This window comes from Pipra filicauda, unplaced genomic scaffold (genome assembly GCF_003945595.2).
Source record: "Pipra filicauda isolate LSUMZ 115617 unplaced genomic scaffold, ASM394559v2 scaffold26_size5592650_pilon, whole genome shotgun sequence".
NCBI classification, from domain to species: Eukaryota; Metazoa; Chordata; class Aves; order Passeriformes; family Pipridae; genus Pipra; species Pipra filicauda.
In genome coordinates, this window is record NW_024104387.1 from 2,742,494 (window position 1) to 2,768,673 (window position 26,180).

At 36.5% G+C, this 26,180-nt stretch overlaps 1 protein-coding gene across 1 annotated transcript in view; it reads right to left on the reverse strand.

Annotated features, from left to right (window-relative positions):
- Window positions 1–314: 314 nt before the first annotated feature.
- Window positions 315–26,180, reverse strand: part of INSC (INSC spindle orientation adaptor protein) — a 138,117-nt gene continuing 112,251 nt past the window's right edge. The window contains exons 8-13 of the mRNA XM_039382470.1: window positions 20,213–20,384; window positions 17,850–18,028; window positions 7,073–7,139; window positions 4,066–4,221; window positions 3,375–3,451; window positions 315–1,447 (exon numbers count right to left, since the gene is read on the reverse strand). Of these exons, the coding sequence (XP_039238404.1) occupies window positions 1,319–1,447; window positions 3,375–3,451; window positions 4,066–4,221; window positions 7,073–7,139; window positions 17,850–18,028; window positions 20,213–20,384 (780 nt within the window). The 3' untranslated portion in view covers window positions 315–1,318. The remainder of the gene's footprint in view (window positions 1,448–3,374; window positions 3,452–4,065; window positions 4,222–7,072; window positions 7,140–17,849; window positions 18,029–20,212; window positions 20,385–26,180) is intronic.

Here is a 26,180-nt window from a genome sequence, read left to right on the forward strand (position 1 = left end):
TTAATTAATTAAGCTGCTTAACATATCTACTAAGTACAGTAAGGAAGAAATGTGCTTACTTTTTTGGCAGAAGTCCTACTACTCTAAAGTTGCTGATCACAAAATGATCCAAAGCAATAGTTGCAAACCATCAAGAAAAAAATTATATATACTTTTATAATCTACAGAGTGTTTTGTGAGAAGTTAAGGGGAAAAACACTCTGAAGATATTGCTCTTTGAATAATTTTAAATATATTTTGTTTCTCAATGAAAAGAAAAAGCAAAAACTTAGAAGAATGTTCATGAAAAAAATCTATTTTAAAATCAAGTCTATTCTTTAAGTTGTTATCCATTGGTAAAATCTTCTCAATTCCAAAATATCCTCAAAGTCCCATTTCATTTTAGAAATAGAGGACTAGTTAGAAAAACAGAAAAATGGAAATTCAAGTTACAATTATCTGTTCTCATTATTTAACATATGCATGCACAACTTTTCACAAATGTAGTAGCAGCATGAATATTAAAAACATGTCTAGACATAAGCACCTCCAGTTCCTCTAAGGCTTGGAAAAGAGAGAAAATTATCAGTATGTAACGATTTTAAATCTTAGGGGGATAATCTCACATTATGAAATAAAACATACATCAGAGATTTTTCTAGAATTTTATCAATTTCTTTCAAAAATTTCAGTAAATATAAATAGTTTTCTGCAAGTGTGTATTCTCTAGAGGAGCATATCTTTATACAATGTAAGAATGTCCTCTAACATCATTCAAAGCCAGTATTTGGAAATTTTCTGGAAGTTTTCCTCTCAGTCACATATTTCATAATTCTATTAAAAACAACAACAGTTAAGAACTGGACTTAGACTCTAACATCCCTTTCATTTCAAAGTACATACTTGCAGTTTTTAGGATTACTTTTTTTCTAAAACAGCAAATGCATGAGGCTAAAGCATTTATTAAAAAAAATCAGCAAAATGTCCTAACCATAGAAAAATATCAGAGATAAAACATTATTAGAAGCATTTAACATCATAGCAAGAAATTCTTGGCTTCATTACCTTGATTTAACTATATTAAAAAAACCAACATTTTGTTAGATGGCAATGATAAGGTCTGTTGATGTGTCTTGGCAGGAAAATAAAATAAAAAATTGTCTTTGCAAATCACTGAAACAAGTCTGCTCATTCTGTTCCTTTTCTCTTACAAAATGCATGTTCGTGGGTTTAGAATAAATAAGTCATAAATAACAATAGGACTAAAAAAAAAAATAAAATTGTACATGTATTATCTTACTGTATACTTATCATGTTGATTATCATTTTTGGCTCACATTTATACAAAGCTCTCTTCCATATTAGTGCATAACAGAAAAGAGTCCACAAGTCTGGGCTTTACTAGCTGCTGAAAATCTGAATCTTCAAGTCCTTCAGGACTCATAACTGCTAGTCTTCGTAAGGCTGCCTGGAAAAACAAAACAGCACAGTTGTAATGCAGGTAGGTTTGACAAAGTCTTCATTACAGGAATCCATTGTAACTATCTCAAAATAATAGCCACGACTCAGAACTGAACTGTGCAGGTTGAATTCTCCTACCTGGCTAATCTCTTGTTACCGTCTTCATCTGTCAAATGGATCTCCCCCAAATGCAGCTAATAAACAACAATTCCTTTGGGACACATTACTTTTAGGCCTGAGTAACAGGGACAGTGTGGTGTTAAAGAACACAGAGGTGAGAATCAGAGGACTTTGATTGTAAACCTATCTCTGATCTGCTGCACATCTCATGCTGCCTCTTTGTATCTCTACTCTCCTCTCACCTTTTGTCTTATTTATGAGAACTATAAGTCATCTGAGTCAGAAAATATCTGCTACCGAAGTTTTATGCAATGCCTGCCATAGAAATCTTCTAGGTACTAGTGCAGAAAGAAGCAGTACGTTTCAAACCATTTAGGAACAAATAAAACTGACATTTGTTCTGATTATGAGGCCGTACAATAAAAATTGCATTGATGTTACTATTGTCTTCATAAACTCTTCCCTTCTAAGGAGTTATTTGATTTTCTCACTGGAGAAAAATACACAACAACTACATACCTTCTAGCAACTTGATGTGACAGATGCAACTGGAAAGCAGGCTGGCTTTCCTCAAGAAAAAAATTGTCTTCTATTGATAAAGTGTGATAGCTAAAGTGTGATAAAGTGGGATCAGCTTACCCTCTCTGTGTTGTTTGTCAGTGAAGCACTAACACAAGAGTTTATCGCCTGCTTCAAAATATATAAAAAATAAACAACCATGCTAAAAATACCAAACAGTACAATCCCTCAAATTTCACGGACAATACCTATCAGACCTTGAAGCAGCTTATGTCTCCAGGACAATATTTTTGCCACATGTTTATTAGAAAATGTCTTCAGGCAGTTACTAAAATATCCAGAGAAGCAGAGTTGCTGAGACAGGCAGGTAATGTCTCAAACAATAGACATGAATTCAAGGAATGTGCAGCAGCAACTTCCGTGAGACAGAAAAAATCATAGCTGGTTTGCTGCCATCTCTCTGTGGTCTCTGCTTTAGCCATACAAGACTAATAAGCCTTCTCAGCGTGTATGAAGGATAACCTCTGCATTTCTTGTGCTCACATTCATACTTTTTTCATCCTGAATGAGTCCTGCTTAAACGAACAAGCTGCAGTAACCAAGTTTCACACTTAAAATAACATTAATACTATAAAGCATTGTCAAACAATATTCTGCAGTCTTCATTTCTCAAAACCTATGTCCTAACCCTAGGTCACTTGTGTGCCCAGAGCACTTTCACAAAATGCTGGGTGAAATCACTCAACTCTGACAGTCATTGGGAGCTCACAGTCCATGCAGTGCAGGGCCAGCAGCTGGGATCTTTCTCCTGAGTAGAGAAAGTGTTAACTTTCTGTTGCCCTGTCCTTGGTTGGGCACTATATTTTCTTGGAGACTCAAATAGAAAAAAAAAATGGACCGTAATGAAAGCAAGTAATATCTTTTCCTCTTTTTGGACACTTTACATAAATATTTCTATACATATATGTGTTTGCAGATAAAGGGCTGCTATCCCTTAACTCAAGGGTAATTTCATCAGAGAATGGAATTCAGAAATTAAATTCTGAAGTGTTCCAGTGAAATTTTTTGGTGCTCAATAATGTGAAGATGAAGCCATTTTTCCTTATGTGCTTAAATCTTCAATCAGAAGATAAATAATTGACAGTGTACATGATTATGCTTAAGGGGAAAAGCAGGAGACCCTGACGTGAATTTAAAACATTCCTGCAATACTTATGCATTTTGAAATCTAAAGGGATGGGTTTTTTTCTTAGTTTTGCATTATAAGCTTGAAAGAAAGACTAAAATGTACATACCAGACATGCCACTAGAACAGAATCGCTGTTATTTCTTTCGGTTGGTGATCTGCAAAGTTTAATTAGGCGAGGAATACCTGAGTGCACAAAAGAGTGTCAGGAGAAATAATTTAGAGAAACAACTTCTTATTTTGAGATGTGTAATATTTATCTTTCTTAGTAGACATGATCTCTAATGTAAAGATGATACGCAAATACTTGAGGGATTTTTCATGGAGCTATGCAGATCAGAGCAGTCATAATTAATAGTTGTAAAGCATAAACAAATAAATTGCATTTATTTGCTATTGCTCTTTCAGAGCAGAAATTGTGACCTCCATTTCTTCTGTATCAGTCCTCCCCTATACCCTTAAAAAACTCCAACTCAAAGAACCTGCTCCCTCGCATTGGATTCATTCCACTGACAGATCCTACACAAGGGTTTACGTAAAGGAATGGAGGAGGCAGCAGTGCCAGTTGGCACAGTAAGACACAGCTCCATGTTGAGTGGATACTGCACCTCAGGTTCCTCTGGGAAATGAGCCAAAGGTTCATTTAGCTCAACCTCCTCAGTCATTCTCTGGACAGACTCTACAGGGAATATATTCCATAAAGTATACCAAGTGAGGCTACAAATTTAAAAGAGTTTCTCCATGACTGGCAGTTCCTCCCTCTTTTTCAGTCCGATATTAAACTAGAGACACATCCTTACAGCTGAGTTTTACAGCTGCATCTGCCACTTCAGGATCCCGGCTGAGTCGTGCCAGTGTTACTGCAGATTTCTGTTGGACTCGCTCACAAGCAGCAACTTCTGCTGAACTTCCTGAAGATGATTTTTCAAAGAGCATTTCCATTAAAAGTTGAATACCTAAAAGAATGTAAAGAGCCGTTGTTATCCTCTCTCCAAAAAAAAAAAAAAAAACTTGGTGCAAAAAAAATAAAGAGAAAAAGCAAGCAAGGTAAATACAGACCAATGACTTGCCCAAATAAGTCATGAAGAATGCACAAATGTGGACAGCAATTTGGACATCAGCATTCAGGCACTTCTGATCTGTGCATAAGTTTGTCTTCACTGGGAAGCTACAGAACTTCTGGAACTAGAAAATGCACTATCTCTTCCCTTCTCCAACCTTTTAACTCCCCTACAAGCTGGTATTTTAGTTTTCATGAATTTATTTCAGTCAAATTAATTACATTTCTTTATTTCTCTTCCAAACTAACCTGAAGGTAATCACTATCTAAAACCTGTAGTGACGTATTTCAGATCTCTACATGAAGTTTCACTCTGAATTAAATTTTTTTTCAGTTTATGTATTTTTAAATAAGCTTTTAAAAGTTTCCTTCTCAAACTGTTTGAGTGTACTTTAGAATGGGGAATACTTCAGCGAAGGAACTATGAGATTCTGTCTCTTGAAGCTTAATGTGTGACTGACTCTATTTTAAAAGAGATAATGTTTTCCATGTTGAAATGACTTCATTAACTTATTATTTCCTATAGGAGTTTATATTCTTATTGTAGTTCCACAAAAACACTTGAGACTGTACTGATTTCTATTTTCTAGATTATTTTAAGTGTAAAGACAATTATGTGCTATTAGACTCCATACGCTATTAGGCATTCAGATTACTTCAGGTAGCATAAGAGGATTTTAACTGTTACAACATTTGCATAAATAATTCAGAGAATTAGTATCAAAATCATACATCTAGATAATAATCAACTGACATACTTAAAACCTCAGAGAATACTTTAAGAAAGTATCTAAACTCTCTAGCATTCAAAACCCCTTCTTGGTTTGTGAATCTGGCCTTTGACCAGCATCTGAGTATTACAACATTGGGCAGACACAAGATACCTTTACACACAAGCTGAATGCCAACCCTTCTCAAAAGCCAGTGGGAAAATTCTTCTTGTGAACTTCCGTTATGGAATGTATACACAAACATTGTCTCATTGTCCTTGACAATCTGCATGTACATGTCCACCCACTCTAGTATCTGGCATGAGTTAGGCTTAGTTGGCATAGCTCTTAGTATAATTTCATGAACTTCAATCAAGTTTCTGCTGAAGTAGAAGCAGATGAAATACGATCAAACACCTGTCCCAAATAACAGAAGAGGTTTTGATGTGCTCAAGGAAATAGATAGCCAAACTACAAAACCAATCTGTTACTCATAAACGAGTGCAAAAACTTCCAGGGCATATCTGGACTGTAAGTGTTGACAACAGAAGATCAGCCCAAGACAAACAGACAAATCACCAAAATGGTTTTCTCTACTCAAACCTATAATTACAGACACCTGGGTCCTGGGAAATGTCAGGGTCTTCCCAAGAGTTTCTAGAAAATACTCTGGGTAGGGGAAGCCACATATGTCTGCATCAAGAAGTCCAGAAGCGCCTCTCCAAGTTCCAGGAACACAACAAGCTTGGACCAGGAGCATGGCAGGAACCACCAAATGGACCTGACCAACCTCTCTCTGGGATTGCCCCATCCTCCCCATGAAACAAGGAGGTCACGTGAGAAATGATCATGCTAACCTGCCTTGCTTCTCCCCTTCACTGCATTGTCTTCTACATGGGACACAGAAATTTTACACATTATTTGTAAAATTGCATGTATCTGTGATTAAATTGCTTCAGTATCCAGATTCATTCAACCTCCACATTGTCATTTGTTCTGAAACTGTGACACCTCTCTACCTCTGCAAGGACATCAAATGCACACTTATCTCTGGGCACACATAGATTGCATAGTACCTGATCCTTGCCAGTCATATTTGTATTCAGAGAGCCCAAATTTTCTATTAAAATGCAAGAAACATCTAAATCCAATATTACATTGGAATTGGCCAGTTCTCTTTGAGGACCTGCTTCTATGGATATAATTTCTGAAATACCTTCTCCCACCTACAATCAGACATGTCTGAGATGCAAATGGATCCAAGCTAAAACCATTCCTACATAAATGTTAATTTTAAAAGTAAGGAGGGGATATTCCTAGGACAGAAAAAGCAATATATGGGAAGCTTCACTGTAATTCAATATCTCTCCCCCCCCAAAAAAAAGTTGTCTTACTATATTGCTTGGCCATGAATTTGCTGGTAGATTTATTAATAAGGCATTTATCCTTATTCACAGATTTAGTAACTTCTAAGACTTCTGATGGGTCTATATAACACCCAGGGTTTTTTAAACATAATGAATTTTGCATAATATGATATTTAAAGATATAAGGGGAAAAGAAACCTGGCAACTGCTGTATGGTAATAAAAAACATGAAACTTCAAAATTTATAATGCCTCTTAATTCCTGTGAAAAAAAGTGACACAAAATGCAGGTATGCATGGCTCAGTGTCAGGTGATGTCTTTCAACATGCAATAATTGCCACCTTACACAATGTAATTACCAGAATAAAGGCTGTTGAAACACTTTTTTCTTCTTTCTTCTACTTTGCTTTGCATCTATGAGTAAGCCACACACGGAACAACAGCAATGTGGTCATAAATGCAAAGTTTTCTAAAACAGTGTTATTATATTTTATTTATATCATTTGCAAAGAACCATCTCCAGGACTCATTTTGCACCCTGCAGCAATGTGCAAGAGATAAGATGCAAAATGAAGTTTTATTAGTGAAGCCTTTCTCCTTTACTTAACTTTCCCATCTACCCACATTCTCCTGAAATAAATAAAAAAAATAATTCAGCTAAAATACATACCATTTCCTTGAATGATTTCTGAAGCACACTGGTCCAACACAGACATGTTTGCCAATATTGTTACCACCTGTTGTTAAAAAGAGAAAGAAGTATGAAGTCTAGCCCTACAATTCAATAATATTAAATAACACTGTGGCTTATAAAATTAGTATGACAGAAATATGCCAAACCCAATAAAACTAAAAAGCATTCTTGCAGTTGGACAGCCTATTCCCACCTCTGTGATTTCTCAGGGGTCTTTATCTTATATATGGCTGCTAACTGAAAGCCAGACAAGAAAAATGAGGTCTCCTTTTATCACAATTTTATACTCGTGCACAAAATCTGTCTTAGAGAGATCTGTGCAGCAGGTTTGTTCAGTGATCAAACTGGTAGAAAGAGGAGGATAAAAATTTACAAAACCCAAATAACAGAAAAAACCCTACCAACTAGAGTCCTAGTTCAGCCAGGAGCTGCCTACCCTCAGGAACCAGTCCTGTAGTCCCATTTCAGCTCAGGCAGAGCTCACAGTGAAAGCAAAGAACCAGCACACAGCACACATTCCGTAGTGCTGTTATTGCCACTTTTCTGGTTCAGGGTTCAGCTGAAATAGCGAGAAATCCTCACAAGAGATTTGGAGTTTTGAGCCTTGAGTCAAGTGAGTATTTAAGGAATACTTTTCAGTTTCATTGAAGCCATGAGTTGTGGGCATGTTAAAGCACTGTCCCCAAAAGAGCTAGATGTAAAAATCTGTTTATACCCTTCCTCAGCTAAGACAAAAGTTAGGCTTTGTACCAACAGAAGCATATTTTGAGATCTTGATTAACAGAATTTCTTATCCAAAATTGTTTTAACTGTTTTCAAGATTAGGTTTAACTCAACTTGCTTTAAGTGATGCAGCGAGTCATTGACCATGCAGTGCTGTTGGCTTTCAGTCACCCATTCCCTTCACGGATCCTGATAAATGTTCTTTTTTAATTTATCCTACAAATAGCTTGCTTTTTAGAGGCAAACAATACATACATTTCAATATTAGTAGTGTATTTGAGACACCAAGTAATAAATTATATAGATCACTAGAATACAAAATAGAAATAATATTCTTTCCTAAAAAGTTTTAGTTTTCTCTAATCCAGTTCAGAAAAACTGATCAGCCTCAGAAACACCAGTCAATTTTGGAAATGGTTATCAGCTTTTTAACAGCACAGTGTCAGTTCACAAACAATCAAACTTCTTAGATGCAAGTAGGCATGAGATCAAATCACCATTCTGATCTCACTTTGCCATTTTAAAAACAAGGATGACTCATTTCCGACGCTGTGACATAAAGGTCTTCCACTTTTGAAGGTAGTGTTACAGTGTCATCTCTCTGAATAAATATACTTACTTAGGATGCAAATGAGTTGCCGAAACCGTACAGAGTGACAGGTAGAAATATGGTAACAGTATATGTCTATGTATTTATTCCATATTAATTATTAACTGTGTTTCAGGCAGAGTGTATATGTTTTCTCATTCTAAATTATATCCTGTTAATAAAAATTGCTTCTTCTGTGCAGAATCTTTGCCCCATGTGGCTCTCTAAGCCACAGATGAATTCAATTAACCACAATTTGAATACATGCCAATTATTCCACTGCTCCAAGTTATTTTGTCTAATAAGTATTTTCATACATAAAAATATTTTGTGTGCAACTTTTGACACCAAAAAATTTTTGAGGTTATATCTATACTTTCTTTGGGTTGATTATGTGGCCCCTATATTTTGCAATGTTTATAAACTAGCCTAGGGGGTTTATATGTAACCTTGTCCTAAGGGGTGTATAAAAGACTCTTATGATCAATAACCATCAAGTTCTACCTACATTATCTTTTAAAATCATAATCAGGAATCAAAAAGTAGTTAATCTATAGATCAGATCACTCCATATAGATAGATATTTGTTTTTCCCAAAAAAATTCCATTATCCTGTGAAGTAAACAATGTAACATGAAATAGCATAATGTAAACATATAGCAGGCAAGCTGAATAAAGAGTAGACTTTAAATGCTCTATTTCTCCTATACTTTCTGATTTTAAAATTCATTCAATTTACATGAAAATCTCCTCTGTAATACAGACCAAAGTTCAAGGAAGTTTCCTACTAAACATGAACTCTCTAGAGTAAATCAAAAACTTAAATGCAGACCCCATTTGCTTTGAAAAGTAACACTTCTATGAGCACTGGAATTAATGAAGTCTCATCTCTTTTGGATTTAAAGTTGATCAAAAACTATAAGCACAAGTTTTCCAGTAGCATCTCTCCTGCTGTTGATTTTATTTTTTTTTTCTAATTACATGTAGGCTTACACTGCAGTCTTTATCTTATGCTCTTTTCCCATCATCTGGCTCCAAATTTCATAAAGCCTTAGGCAGTTTCTCAAAAGTAACTATGAAGTCCTGCTGAATCAGCAAACCAGTTCAGACATTGTTGTGAAACATGGAGTACTCAAACAGATACAGACAAAAGTGATTGCCTAACCCTAATTTTGCAGTTGAAAATTACTGGGGGAAAAAAATACCAAAACCTCTCTCAGAACTGAATAATTTTCAAATAATTGAGAGACTTGAAAATATTTAACATGGAATCTCTTCTGTCCAACTGCAATATTTAATATCAATTTCATTAATCTTCGAGTAGTTGTTCCTGTAAAAGATTACACTCTAAGATTACAAAGTACTGGCACCTGACACAATTTATGATTTTTGCAATTTTTCTGGATTCCATACGATGAACTTGTGGTCAGCTCAAAGTATAAAAAAGAACATATCCCAAAGACAGGACACGTGAGCCCTGATCATCTTCCAGAGCCATCCTGTCATGCAGAAAGAATGTGCTGAAGCCACCCACAAATTCCAGCACCCTAGTGATATCTTGATCTGTGGTACTTGCAGATGTGCTATTGAGCAAATACTGCCAGAGATTTCCTAGAGGGGAAGAAAAAGAAGAAGGAAAAAGAAGAAGAAAAAGAAGTTGTTTCATCCTGTGTGGAATTTTTTAACGCAACATCTGATCTCAGATTCTATTGCCAAATCTAATGCAGGGTTATAGTGGACTGCCTCAGAAACCATATGCTGCAAGAACTGATCCCATCAAACTTAATTCCCTGCCCCAGCACCTATATCTTTGCTTGGCAGATCTGCTTTGGAGGTAGATCTTGATCCATGCATTTCCAGTATCTGTATTCTAGCAGTGCTCTCCAATAGATTGATCCTGGCTGGTCCACACTCCATTCTCTGTTATTCTGATCCCCCAGAAATTGCAGGCACCTCTCTAGAGTAGGAGTCTGATAAACCTGGTGGCTCCAGTTTTCTCTGTGAACTGGCAGCCCTAAAACCACTGCAACTAATGAAGACCACACAAAAATAGACTTGATCAACAAATAGTCATCACAGAATCATGGAATGGTCAAGGTTGGAAGGGACCTTAAAGATCACTTAGTTCCAACCCCTTGCCATAGGCACGGATACCTTCCATTAGACCAGGTTGCTCAAAGTCCCATCCAATCTGGCCTTGAACACTTCCAGCGTTGGGGCATCCACACTTTCTCTGGGCAACCTGTTCCAGTGCCTCACCACCCTCACAGTAAAGAATTTTTTCCCAATATCTAATCTAAACCTACTGTTTTTCAGTCAAAACCTTTTCCCCTTGTCCTCTCACTACATGCCCTTGTAAAAAGTCTCTCCATTATTCTTGTAGGCTCCCTTCAGGTACTGTAAGGCTCATTACATTTGTTTGCCACCAGATGAAAGCTGAATGATTCAGGTCAGTGTCGCATGAGTTACACTACTAAAAACAACCAGAGGAAAGGAACAGGCCTCTGGGGTTTATCCTGTGTTCAACACCTACCTTTTACCACGTGCTGTGCACCACGCACCTAAACCACGCGGTAGTGAGACACAGTAAAATGCAAAACGCCAGGAAGAGAATTCTCAGACCAGCTCATGTTTTAGCACTTTTTGAAAAGGCACCAACTTATCAAGATATTAACATGCAGAGAGTCCCACTGAGACTAGTAAGATTTTTCACAAGACTAAGATACTAAGCAGTTAATTTTCAGAGTTTAAAAAAACCCCCACACCTCAAATTAAAAAGCTTTGAAAGTTCACCTTTAAATGGTTTGTTGGTGGGCTAAGTATGCAGAGATATTTGAGGGGGAAGAGCTCCTTTAGGTCTGTGAAATATTTCCCTATTTAATAAATAAATCTAAAAAATAATAGAATTATTTCGTGCATTTCAAATGTCAGTACATCATCATCTCGCTAATCTTGCAGTTGCTGTGGAAATTAATCTGAAATCTAATGAAAAATCTCTATTTCTATAGGTAAAATCAGTAAACAGATAGTAAACACAGATACCTCGCTCTAGTGGCAGTATCAGCCATGATCACAAAATTGGTAGTGCTGATCTCGGTTATTCTAGTAAACTAAATCTATTTTCATAATTTGAAAATTGTTTTTATTTCCACATAGTTTCCTTCCACTCCCTCCACTTTTCACACATACTGAATTTATGAGTGATGAACCTTCCTTTACAGTTCTGTAGTCTGCTTTGCACTGAGCTGTAGAAATTTCACTTGTAAAAAGTGAAGTTTAAATTTGAGAAACCAGGGTTAACTGAGAACTTTAAAATAGTTTTGTTCAAACAACAGTTACCTTGGAAATTCTCTCGCTAAAATATGTAATTATGAATATTAGTAACTAATGCTGGCTAATGCTAGTCACTAATGGTGACTAATGTTCATTAACCAGTGTACAAAGGTACTGAATGTTTGTTGCAAAAGTGAAAACTAGATGAGAATGTTTTGCTATAAAGTAAGATACATACACTGAGGAGAGTGTAAATCCCAAATGCTTTAGTTAACAAAGAGATTTAAACCTAAAGAAAAGATAAGAAACAGAAGGCTTCTTTGATAACTTTCCCTTAATGGGAAATTTAAGATGATCTGAAATTGTTTGCCATTATTGTGAAAACAACTACTTAGAAAGATGCAATAGAATTTGGAAGATGAAAGCATAAATTTAAGCCTGTTAAGGGACAATATCTTCCACAGGTGAGGGTCCCTTACTTCATTTGTGGGATGGGGAGGTGTCTATAGATGTAGAAGATGTGATGCTAATATACCTTTATTGATAATAAAGGCACACTGCTCAGTCAGCTTTTATTAACAGTCCTGACATAAAAAGAAAGACACACACTCAAAATAAGAATTAGCAAGTAATGTAATTGAGTGGCAAAGCAGATCAATACAGAATTGCTAATTCTCTTAGCTAATTACTCCTTTAAGGCTGATTCATCGCTAAGTAATATTAATTTTTGTACATATTATAAGAGCATTTTGTAATTCATTCAAATAATGACATAAGGGTAGATCAGAGTGTGTCTGCAAAGCTCCAGATACCCATCTTCAGAAACAAAGAGGCATTTAACAACTACTCAGAAGCAGGATGGAGTCTTTGTTTCTGAATGTAAATTAAAACCATCAAACCCGTTACAATTCAAGATCCACCCCACAGGGAGACAGCAAAACAGTACATATAGCATGAGTCAAGAACAGGAGTTACATTAAGACAAGGTAGGAAAAACCTTTCCAGATACTATCTATTGGGATAAAAAACTTCACTAAGAAATCTCTAGAAGTTTTCTCTGGGGCATTATATTGCTTAAAATAGAAGACAATTCCCATTGCTTCTAAGAGCCATTTTTGTGGTTAGGAATTAAATATACCTAGATAAGCTGAAGAAGCAACTTCGTAGGAAACAACTTTGCTTGTCTAGCTGGAATCAAACCCTGAAATCAGGGTTTGAGTACGTGCTAAGAAACTTAGTTACTCCCATTTCAGGATCAGGTCAACCTCCACTAACTCAAGCAGAGTGGTCAGGAAGTAATTTCTGATGCCCTCCTAGAAGATAATAATTTTCTAGTTGAGGAAGAAAAAAAAAACCAGAAACTGCAACGTGTAGAAACACTGTTTACTAGCTCACCTGCTCAGAACAAAGACTGAAATCACAACGGTCACCTGGACCAGTGATTCTGCTTTGGGGAAAAAAAAAAAAATCATCGGCCAAACGCAGAGGCTGTTTGAAATCTGCTATCTGAATTCCTGAAGGACTGAAGACAAAAAGACAAAAAACTGCAGGAAAATGCGTACAAATCCACCTCTAACTTACAGCTCTATGACTGGTACAGTCTACAGCAAAGTCTCTTGTTTATAGTTTCTGCAGTAAACAGCCCAGCACCAGCCTGGCTGTACTGTGAGCCTGGCAGGCAAGGGCAGAAAACAGAAACCACAATGAATTGTGCTGACATAACATGTGTCTTCTCCTTCTGGAGAGACTTTACAGAGTAAGTGCAACGTCTACCCAACTTTACAGAGGATTAAACAAAAATGCAGAGAGGTTAAATTGCTTCTTCAAAATCGGAGCAGTAGCAATACTAAGATGAAAGAATGAAAACCTCACCACACTAAACTAGCAAAGAATAGCAGAGTTCTTCAACTGAACCTCTTGCTTTGAAAGTTGGAGTACATTGTCTTATCCTGGATTGAATCTAAATGTGAAAGGCAGAATTGTAACTAAACAGGCATTTTGTCTCAAAAATTTTAATGTTTAAGAGAGTCAGTGTTGGACTCCTGAAACATAACAATCCACAACATTTACCATACAATGTCAGCCAGTACTGTTATTCATATTATGATGTTGTTCACATGTTTATGAAAAGACAGAGGTAACCAGCTGTCTTCATGACAACAAGCAGAAACAAACAGTAGTTGGTGAGGAGTAATAATTTCCCCAGTATTCAAGAAACTCAAATTGAGAAGTAGTACTGCAAGTTTCTTTCATTCACACATGGATTTTCAAAAAAACCCCAACTGTTAATATTCTTCTCATTAAAAACACTGCCCCCAAAGTCTTTCACCGTGCGTTTGGCAACATTTAAAAATTCAAAACTCCTTTATGTTAAAGTAACATCTGTCTCTGCACTCCTTTTGATACTGCAATCTCCACATAACAGAAAAAAAGAGGGAAAGGAAATAAAAACCCTGACAAATTCCCTGAAAAAAAGGCCTGGAAGAACAAAGAAAAGAAGGAGAAACCTAGAGGAAGAATGGTGTTAAGGATTTTAAATCTTAAATGAGACAGAAGGTCTCAGCTTCAGAACTTGCAGCATCTCCCAAATACCAAAGAAACAGGAAAGAATTTAGCAGAAAAAAAGCAGCAATCATTTCTGTTTTCTCCTTCCAACTTAAAAGTCTTTCTCCGCCTCAAACTTTTTTGTAACATGATTTACTGACTTTAGACCTAGGAATAGCCATGGATGTGTTCACTGCACATTAATTCTTTGTCTGTCTGAATAACAGAAGATGAGAAGGTGTTAGGCTATACCTCCACAACTTCACAGGTAAGGTGAGAATACTAGCAACACTAAAGAGACAAGTGGTAATGCAGAGAAAAAAAAATTTATTATACATAAACATACTGTGCACAAACATAAATATTTCATATTTTTCTATGTAGAGTCTAAGACAATAGTTAGAGTCAAGAAGACTCTGAATGATAAAGGTTTTGGTTAAACTCTTCTTCTGACAGTGCTTAAACTCCATTAAGGCATCTGACTGTGTACAATACACTGCTGAATTTAGGCATGAACTCTTCTGAAAGAATATTCTGATGCTCTTTCAAAGAAAAAAACCCTTGCTATTCAGAAAATAAAGATCTGCAGAAAGAAAAAGAACATGGAAGGTTTCTCTCCATTGTGACCCAAAACTAGGGACTAGAGGATCAGGAAATTACTGCTTTGTAGTGATTCTTATACAATGTATTTAGTTGCAAAACTGAGCAACCTCAAGGTAATACTGCTGGTTACAGAAGCAGTTACATACTTCTATAAAATAGACAATGATAATCTTGTTTGTAAGTAAATCCAGAACTCAGTTCTAGATTTCTTACCTGACCTAATCTGACACTGCCTGGAATACTAAAGAAGAAAGATGTTGATTTTCAAATAGTAAAGGGGAAAAGTTTATCATTTGCACACAAAAGCTTTCCAGAAGCCAAAAGGCAGGTGCTTGAGCAGGAAAATACTTTCTGCAGGCAACTCACAATGTATCTAACATCCAAACCCTGAGCAGAATGTTATTTATTTATACTATATGGAGGGTGAAAACTAGTCAGTTCTAGCTGTCCTTAGAAAGGCTGTACAGAAGGACATACTGTGACTTTAAATGAGATGAAAAGGCAGGAGGGAAAACAGAGTTCACTGTTCCTTTCCTGCACTTCAGCCATCTTTCTCCTGTTTTTGGCTTACAGTGAACATGTTTCAGTCTATTTCAGCAAATTAGAATTTTCTTAAATCAGCAATAATGCTAAAGTAGTAATGTATAAAGAAACACTGGGTACTTTTCTATAAGATAAATGCATTATTTAAATTCAAGTTCTATATGAAAAACAGGGCATTTAAGTTTGAGGGGCTCTTTTATAACATTCTATTGTAATTAGACAATGTTTTGTTGTATTTGTTATGAAACTTATTTTATTTGTTTCAACATTTAGTACAACTTAATTCTAAATAATCTATTTTACTGGCCTTGATCATTCAGAATGGACATTAGGCCATGAAAATATATTTGAAATTGGTTGCATATTCCAAAGTAAAAACTTGAATTGAAAAAATTTCCAAGCCTACTCATCTGTAATGTACTTCTTCCTTGGCAAATGTCTACTGGTTGGGACATAATAATATATATACTGGGAAAAGTTACTGGTTATACTGGGCACCTAAAAGAAATTAAAATCAAAAAGTAAAATGGCAATTTTAATACACTTTTAAAACAGTACTGTAGTGTTGTTTTTCTCTCCAGTTGAGTGTGTTTTCCTCATTCCAACTACGCACAGAGTGAATTAAAAGGCAAAATATTCCATAAGACTGTCAAAATTGGCAGACACCACATCCATGCCACAAAATACAACACTGAAGAAAGGGGAGAAGTTTAGGCAAACACACACTTATTTAGGAATTTGAAGGAAGACTTCTCTTAAGGCTGTTGCATTACCAAAACTGCTTGATGAGCAACTCTGGCAGCTCTTAAAGACAAGATAAGCAGCACTCAGGTTCCACCTGGACATCAGGTGCACATTAAAAAAAGGTGGGATTTTACAGTCTCTCTTGCTGTGGGAGCCAAGGAGCCAGCTCAGAAACTGACTGCAGCACAGCACTGAGAACAGCACCCTTTCTGATCTAGTTTTTCAGTCCAAGAAGGAAGGTAAGGGGTTATGGGGAATGAAATCTTCTCAGTTCTTGGATGGAGGCCATTCAGTTCTCTGTTCGTCTACCTAATGAGATGCCCTGCAAGCTGCAAAAGGCCTGGAAGTAGCCAGTTACTGAAAAAGTCATACATACGTCTTTCAATGTCTGTGTTCATCATAAAAAGAAGGGGTTTGCTATGCTGCCCACAGAGCAAACTGCAAACTCACAGCTGACAGCAGAATTAAGATGAGGGTATAAATAAATACGGAAATCAAAACTATGAGAGCATGGAGGAGGAATAAAAAAAAAGAACATGAAGAATTGTACATATGTAATAATAGTACACAGCCACGTCAACACCACAGCTTGACTTTGCCCAAAGAGCAATATGGTAATTATGGCCTAATTCCATCTTTTTATATGCACTCCTGAGCTGGAAAACTACTGAGTGCTATAATATAAGCTAAAGCAGTCCCAGTAACCCGTCTAGAACACCAATAATCAGTTTCTAAGGTCCCCTGTGCCTCAATTTCCATGGCCTGTCTCCTGTTTAAGGGTGAATAGAGTTTTCTGCAGCAATGCAGATCCCAAGTCTACCATAAGCCATCTTTTAGTTACTTCAGAGGTGTGAAGGGGATGGGTTTGTGAGGATTGAATTATGAACATTTATTTATATTCACAATGTTTCATAAACAGAAATAGTTCAAGCAAGCTCACTAGCAGCCTCCACCCTTTAGTAATAACTCCTGGAACCCTCAAGCCTCTTACATGTTACTCTGCTGCAACAAAATTAATCCCTGAGATGCCAAATAAACAGTGCCTCTACAGCATCCCATTGCATGGCAGCACCTGAGAGGAGCAAAAGGATTCATCTGACTTCATCTGTGCATTAGCACAGACCTTTAATTTTCTGTGTCTCTTTACTAAAAAAAAAAAAAAATGTGAGGAAGAAAGGGAAAGGCAAAAGTGCATTAGCAGTATTTGCCAGTAAAATTTGCAAGCCATCTACCAAGGCAGTTAGGACTTGATCCAAAGCCCACCGACGTCAGTGGGCTGGGAATCAGATCCTTATTCAGCTTTTGGAGCTAATTCATCTTTAAAATGACAACTTTATATTTAGGCTGTAGTCTCCATATATATCTTCCTTGCCTCAAAGCTCCATCCAGTCAGGTTTTGAATATCTCCAAAGACAGATTCCACAGCCTCTCTGGGCCTCTGTGTCACTGTTTGGCCATCTTCATGATGGAAAAAAAAATGTTCTAGTATCTTAGAAGTATGGAACTGTGTCACCTTTTTTTTTTCCATTGTTGTAGAATCACATTAAAACTGTCACATTTGATAACGCTCATTAAAAAAAAGGGGTAACAGAAGCAGAGTCATATATTGAAAATAATCAAGAATGGAATACACGAAAGTAACTTCAGTTTGGCTGTGTCAAAACAGACAGTGCTGAAACCTGTTGATTTTTACACGAATGTGCTCAGACAGCAGCTTGCCGAGAAACTCCTCACCTGATCTCGAGAATATGGAGTATCCACTATGCGTTTGTCCGAACATGCTGCTAGAAGAATCTTCATTGCATTTAACTGGAGCAATATTTCACAAGCCATGGTATCAAAGAAAGTAATATTGGCAAGAGCTGCTGAAGCCAGCAAGAAAACTTCACCTGACGAAGCTTCTTGGCACAGTTCTAGGGATGCAGAAAATAAGTTGAATAAAAGTCATTCTTTCATTGCAGTATTTCAAAGCAATATTTAAGCATCTGCAATTTGCAGTAGTAATCTCAGTAGCCAAGATCAAGTTCATATAAACATCAAGATAAAAAAGGAAGCAAAAAAAACAAAACAAAAATCTTAGTTTTTTTCAATTATATAATATCATAGAACTGTTTAGGGTGGAAAAGGCCTCTAAGATCATCAACTCCAACACTATAAACCCAGCACTGCCAAGCTCACCACTAAACCATGTCCCCAAGTGCCACATCTACACGTCTTTTAAATACCTCCAGGGATGGCAACTCAACCACTTCCCTGAGCAGCCTGTTCCAACACTTAACAACTGTTTCCACTACGTAATTTTTTCTAATATCCAAACTAAACCTCCCCTAGCACAGCTTGAGGCCATTTCCTTTTGATCTATCACTTGTTATTTGGAAAAAGAGATCAACAACCACCTTGCTACAACCTCTAATGAATGATATGGTCTACCTGGTATACCATTCTACAGGGAATATTTCACTGGGTGTTGTTCAAAATAAACCTTAATACAACTAAATAAAATTAATAACGGGAGGCAAAAGCCTAACAGTAAATGATCCATAAGAGAATAATTCTGTTGCATATCCTCTGCTTTAGAACAAGGTACATATAGATGTTGCCTATCTCTATTTCTCTATAATCAAAAATCATTCTGTTATATTTTTCAGCTTCAATAAGTGCTGAAGAAACAGCTACCTTTTAATTCCTTGCACACATGTACTTTAACTAAGAAGTGAATCACCTAGTAATGGGATTTCTTCATGGTTTAAAAATTAAACATATTACAGTAATTCAATTACTGAGTTATAAATATTACAAGGAAACTGGTGTGTGATTACTGAAATGGTTCTTGCAAAGTTATACATGTTCTATTTTTAATGCTCACATTTCTTGGGCAGAATATATACTGCTAAAATTCCTGTAGAACTTAAACAGCGAGGAAATGATCTACCAGCTAATACCTTCTAGACAGGTTGTTTAGATTGTCCCTTGTTTGTGGTACACTATAACAACCTAGAAAATCATCTTAAATAAATCAGGTCAGATCCCTCTAGCAGTATAGCTACAGCAGAACCAAGCTCAGCACAGGTTAATTCCACCCACTGGATTCAGGGCAGGTTTAGGGCATAAGTTTGCTGCTGGACATCAGGAATAAATTGTTTCCTTGGCTTCTACAGCACTAGTTCTGTTTGGGCCTACTGAGGAATGCCTAAATACATCTCAGACAATTCCCAGCCACTGCAGAATCCTCAAATACTGGTACTACTATACTCTTTTTATGTTCTATTAAAAAACAAACACAAGACCATTCATTAAAATTGAAGTCCTGCAGTTTAACTGTAACCACTGGGCTCAGTGGAGAAATATCCAAATGTACTGATCTATTATACATGAGAAATCAAACTAGATGACCCAAACTGTACATTCTGACATGGAGCTCTGGGAAACTGAATTTTCAGATCAGAGAGAAGAGAATGCTTGAATGAAAGCTTCTGGTATTTGAGAGGGATGAAATAGAGTGCCAGAAATAAGATATTCCTCTCTTTAGAAAATAATGAGAAATATCATCTTGTTTTTCTGAAGTGTCTTCACTGACCCAGGTTAAAGAAAATCTTACTGTTACCTTTGTCTCATTTTACCACGAATCAGAGGCCTAGACAAGAAAGACAGATCTTTTATTTTCTTGTAACTATGCCCATAGATTATACAACAATCTACTTTTTCTCTGAATTATCACACAAATATAGATGTGCTGGTGAGTTTGAGTTCTAGCAAGTGTAGAAAACACAACAGGTATAAATGTTAGCAGCTCTCAGAAACTGTTGTTTTACAGATAAACATCGGACAAGAGGATGCTTTGCTGAGTCTTTCCTATGGCTCTCATGGCAGATTTTCATACAGATATTGTTTTTACAAATATGCATAAATTCTATTCAAATGTGGGCTGGAGTAAAAAACATTATGTAATTGCAGAATGCTCAGATTCAAAATTTTAAATTGTTCTTTTATCTGTTAAGGGAAGTATGGTAAACGTTATTTAGGGAATATTTCTATTGAAAGAATCCTACCCCAACCTGTTATTTTAACTGGACCCAAAAGTCCCACAGAGAACTTACTGACAAGCGCAGTCACAATTTCTTCCATATTTTCCAGAAAGCTGCTGAGATGCTGAGTGAACGTGAGATGTGGAGATGTGATCTGTGCAATTACTGCTGCTGCTTCAGCATGAGTAGCTTCAGAATGGCTGTTATCAGTGAGAATGTCAGCCAGGCACAGTATCCCATCAACCTATGGAAAAACAATAGATAAAAGTTAGAAGTACTCTAGGAAATACTTCTGCAATTAAAGATGGGTTACCAGTTCTCTTTTCTTGGCTGTGACTAAACTACTCAGCTTATTTTCAAAAAGAACCGAAATTTGGTGGCATTTATGACGTAAGAAGTTTCAGTTTATCAAATATAAATGAGTTCAGCATCCAAGTTTGTTGGCCAGCAAAGAGTCTTGCGCTTCATTCTCCTTTAATGTTTCTGTTAAATTGATTTTGGTCAAGCAAAGTTTTTTCAGACAGACATCTCAAGTTAAACATTCATCCAAAAATAAGCTAGCTCTGATAAGCAAATGCTTACTGCTACTACACCACAACCTCATTTGAGCTCTTGTCTGAATGTGTGTTTCCCTTCAAGACTTGAGCCTGTGCATACAGTAAGCTCTATACAGAATTCTTTTTTGACACTTTTCTCTGGATTTGTCACAAAGCCAACACTGATCAAGAAAAATATTATTAAGGCAACCCTGGCCAAACTGTCCCTGATGAGTTTGCACAGCACTTACATTAAAGCTAGGTCCATATTCCTTCTTTACTTTGACGGGAAACAGAAAAATGAGTGAAATTATGTAGGTTTATGTTTATAGAGTGTTTGAAGTATTCTTACACAGTTCAGGCAGATAGATCATATATGTACACCTTGCTTTAGATTATAGGGGACCCACTGACACAATGAAAGACACCAACAGAACACGGCTGATGGGATCATCTGATGGCAACAAAATGCAGCAAGGGAATGTTCTCTGCAGACAAGGGCATGATCTGTGAACTTTCAAATTAACAGCACTATGTTTCTCCCTGTTTAACATATCCCTGAATAAATTATCATGTTGACAAGCAAGTAGTTAGATCATAGAGTCATAGAATCATTTAGATTATCAAGTTCAACCTTTGACTGAACACCACCTTGTCAACTAGACCACGCACTAAGTGCTACATCCAGTCATCTCTTGAACACTTCCACGTATGGTGACTCCACCACTTCCCTGGGCCATCCATTCCAATGCTTGACAACCCTTCCCAGGAAGAAATTCTTCCTGATGTCCAACCTGAACCTTCCCTGGCACAACTTGAGGCCATTTCCTCTTGTCCCCTCACTAATTGCCTGTGAGAAAAGGCCAACTCCACCTTGTTACAGCCTCCTTTCAAGTAGTTGTAAAGAGTGATAAGGTCTGCTCTGAGCCTCCTTTTCTCCAGACTCTGGACATTTTATAGATGCAAAGAGGAGTTATGAAGGTTTAGTACTGAAATATACTTCAAACAGTCAAACAAAAACAAACCCACATTTGTGTCGTACCCTCACTGAGACTCTTTCTTAGGTCTGTTGTTCAGACTGCATTCTCTGCATTCTCTGTCAGTTCCTCTGAACATCCATAGTAAGTCTTATCCATTATCTTCAGAAAGGGTATTTAGTAAATATCTTATTCTCATTTCTGTTATTTATTAATGCAGAATGTTGAGTTATCTTAATTACTTATCCTGCAATGGGCATGAATTAAATTGTTTGATAAGCACTGACAGTTACTGTATTTTACAAGAAAAGCTCTCAGATTGATGGGAACAAAAATTACCCTCTGGAAGATTATTCATTGGGATGCACTTTTTAATAGGCAATAGATTGTATCATTGAAATTCTAATAACACAGATAAATACAAAAGAAGTTTTATCTCTATTTTCCTCAGATCACAAATGGGATTTAGTGTAGAAGCTCAAGTACTGGCAAAAAGAGGAATAAATTTACAACATTAAACTTTTCCTTGACAAGCTTTCAACATTAATCTACCTACAGCAAAATATTTCCTCCTAGTTATGGCAGAATTCTACAGCTTGAAACAGAAGATTCACATAATTCACTTGGCTTCAAGGTATATTAATAGATCTCAGTGTCAAGAATTAATATATGTCCTCACAGTATGATTTAGTTCCCAAAGTGTGCTAGACAATATCACATGCAACTCCCTCCCCCCCCCAGTTTTGTCACCTTGAAACCTCCCAAGATTGCACCTTGTCTGAGGTTCGAAGGATACTAATAGCAACAGTCAGTACAAAAAGTTAAACATATTCCAAGGCATTTAAAAAATATTTCACAAGAAACTTCTTCTGAGATCTGTTCAGCACTCTTCAGCTCTAAATTTACTGGTTAAAATTCATTTGGCTAACTCTTATTCAGTGACCTCAACAAAATGACTTTAGAGTACTTTTATGCTATTTGAGAACAAGTAATGACTTAGGAAAGACAGGTAGGTACAAGCACATGGTTAGATTTTGCCATCACCACTGATTGTTTAATCTACACTGTAAAATACAAACTTCTAACAATAAGGGGCGGTACTCAACTTTTAAATCACATATTTGATTTCTTTATTTGCTAAGTAATTGTTTTTGGAAATTGGGAGTTGCTGAATTGTGAAAAAGAAGTGGGTATGCTTTTATTCAGCACTAAGATAAATTACATATTTTGGATCCATGAAAGCCAGCACTAGTTATTCTCCTTCCTATTCAGAATCATATAAAATAATAACAAATTCAGCCTAAAATTTACTCCATACCCTTTTTTCCTCCCATCTTAAATATAGAAAATAAAATAATTCTACTTCAGAGGCAACCCCATTTATAAGTGCCTAGCAATAAATTTTAAAATGACAGGGGAACAATCTAATAAAAGCACTTTAACATCCAAAAAGAAATTGCTGCTCAAAGCATTTTTATAATTAGCTTTTACACTGAAAGGAACTTTGGATCGCTGCCATGTTTTCTGTTTAATTTTGGTGAAGTAATCAGCTAAATGTCAAATCTGTTCATCACCTTGGCAATACAAAAGAACCAGTTAGCCAGATAATGCAAACAAATGAAATCCATGAATGCAACAAGATGCTGTGGAGACCCTGCATTTGAGGAATGGTGTTCAGTAAATGCTTGATCACTAATATTTCAATATTGATAAGTGGAAAAATGCCAGGAACTTACATCCTTATGAGCACAGCCCTGTTATAGAAACTTAATCCAACTGAAAAAATAAATGTGTGACCATGTTACTGCATAGATCAAGTCTTCTGAAAGGAGATAATTTCTTTTCTCTGCAACAGGAATGAATGAGTTCCGGGGCAACACTCTTCTTTCTTCAGTATATCTGTCCTTTCTCCTGAAAATATTAAATAGAACTAGGTATCTGTTAAAGATACCAATACAGAACTTGGAATGAACTGCATTAACTTCATAATTTGAAATATTGCACACAACAGCAATCTTAACTCTGTGCTTTCCACAAGGAGGTTCCAGGCAGGCTTTCCACGTCACTCTGGGAACCAAGACCCATTGTCTTCTTTTTAGTAATGTCTGTGCTCTTCTGTATAAAATGCTGCCAAAGGTCTTTTCTCTTTATATGACTTTCTCTACCGTTCCAGTGTGCCTACTTAACATACAGATGATCTCTACATATTGATAAACTTCCTCAATTTATTTTTTTCTTGCCTTCTCTAAATTGATCTCTCAAGTCATCTTCTCAGATTGGAATGTCTTACAGGTTATCAGCTGACTTCCCACTGTCAAATCCCTGGATAACTCTGTCAACCTCCAACCAGGTGATTCTGGAAAGCAGCATCAGCAGTTTCCAAAGCGGATCATCGCATGAACCATGAAGTCACTTCACTATTCTGCAACTCCATTGAAAATGTCATCCAGATGAACATATAAAGTGTTATTTTGATGACTTGTAATTGAATTCCTGATTATCAACACTAAGGTTTATCCCATGTGAACTTCTGCAACTTATTCTGCATCTGTAGAAGATCTACAAGTCTTGTTTAATTTCTGCATTCAGAGAAAGGAAGGGAAAAGGACCTCACCCATAATGATCTTTCATGTTTGAACAGCTGCGCTGCCAAGTGCTCTGCAGATAAAAACTGCCTTAGTTCCACTAACTAGAACTGTGCTGATTTATACCAAATGAAAATTTGGTCAGCTGTTTTGAAAATGAGATTCTAAGTTAAAAAAGTGATGCCTGAAAATGTCCACAAATATGATTCCAAGCAATCAAAACTACTGCAGCAATTCCATGGCAGCAGCAGTGACCAGTGAACAAAACTGCAATGATTTTATAACTGCTGCTGTACAAGAATGGCCATGGCACCTAATTTACAAGCCATATTGTATACACCACAGAATAATGTGGGGTGTGAATAGAGGTTGAATGGTTCCCAACTCAGGAGCTTTAAAAGTTCTGTCAATAACAGCTTTGTATCTAAACTGGTTGTGAGTTGTGCTTCGGTTCACAGCAACTTCAACTATGGTTTCCCTTTTAAACTTCCCTTCTTCAGAAAGTGGTCAAGCTAATGAAGATGTATTTGTTCTTCTTTACATTTAGCCATCAAGGAGGAATGTGAAGCTGATGTTCATTATACGAGGAATATTGTTATATGGCATAAAAAAAAGAGACAGTTGGCCTTATCAGCTTGAAGAATGCATGTAAGTAGCAACCTTGAAATCGTGTTGCATGGAGAAACAAACTGCAGAGTAAGATGAAATGAGAAACTCCTTACTCTTGGCAGACTAGGAGTGAGAGGATAAATTGTATGCAAACCTTTTCTCCCCATGCAACCTAGGGAAAGCAGTGATGTACCTTAGAATGCATGTTCTTTGGCACTCATGGATGCTCTAAGCTTATTGTAGATGAAAAGTACAACTGTTTGTTAAAGAAGTACTAGAGAATAAGTCATTGTATAGAAAGGATGGACAAAATCAGTAAGATTTCTCTCTTGTCTTTACTTCAAGGAAAAGAGAATAGTTGGCTTTGAACTCCCCCAATTTTAAGGACTGATATGAAGGGTAAAGACAGTTTTTTAAAGTATTTCTGTCACTGATAAAAGAAAGCAGGAACTGCACTGCTATTAGCCTAGCAACTCATATATTCCCACTCCCATAAATCTCAGCTTACATAGTTTCAAACTCCTCTCTACAAACACAGGTGAAACACCCAAAATACATTCAGCTTTCCCTATCTATGCCTCCAATATGATATGCCTCCAATTCTACAGGATGACTGCTGAGTAGCTACAAAAGGACAGGAGAAGATGCTGCAAAGGAATTCATTTGCGGTTATATAGAAGTCATCCAGAGTGCAGATGCTTCTATTCAGCCACACTGCTGATGTTCACAGAACTGGGATGCATTGATAAAACAGAAGGAAAATCACTGATCACAAATGAGCATGGTGACTTCGAAAAAATGTATATATGTATTTGCAATGGTCTTTGCACTCAGTATTTGTTACATCGTCTTTCTCCTACTCTGTCAAAAAATCACAGTAATGACTGTGCTATCTGTAATGTCAGGACTCCATAAGAATATGGAAGAACTATTTATTCTCACATATAGTAAAGTTAGAGATTAAATTATTCAAGTTATGTGACACATGACACCAAATATTTCTTAGATTTCTTTGCCCCACATTTTGGAGGGCTGGATATGCTGGCTTGTTTTTAAGTTTCAGGAATCTATTCCTATTTGCAGGGTTTTCTTGGTATCTGCAATAAAAATTCCAGAAACTACACACTTGTTTCTTTTAAATAATGAATAAGGCTTTGTATATTATATTTTGGGGTCTGAAATCCATTAAAATGAAGAGAGACAGACCCAAAAAAGGACTTGTCAACAAGATAAGAGGAACTGTCAAGTGTTGTACAAGAATGCTGAACAAGATATTGGGACCTGAAGTCTGAATTAGAGAAAGACCATACATTAGTGGTTTTCATATGGCCCT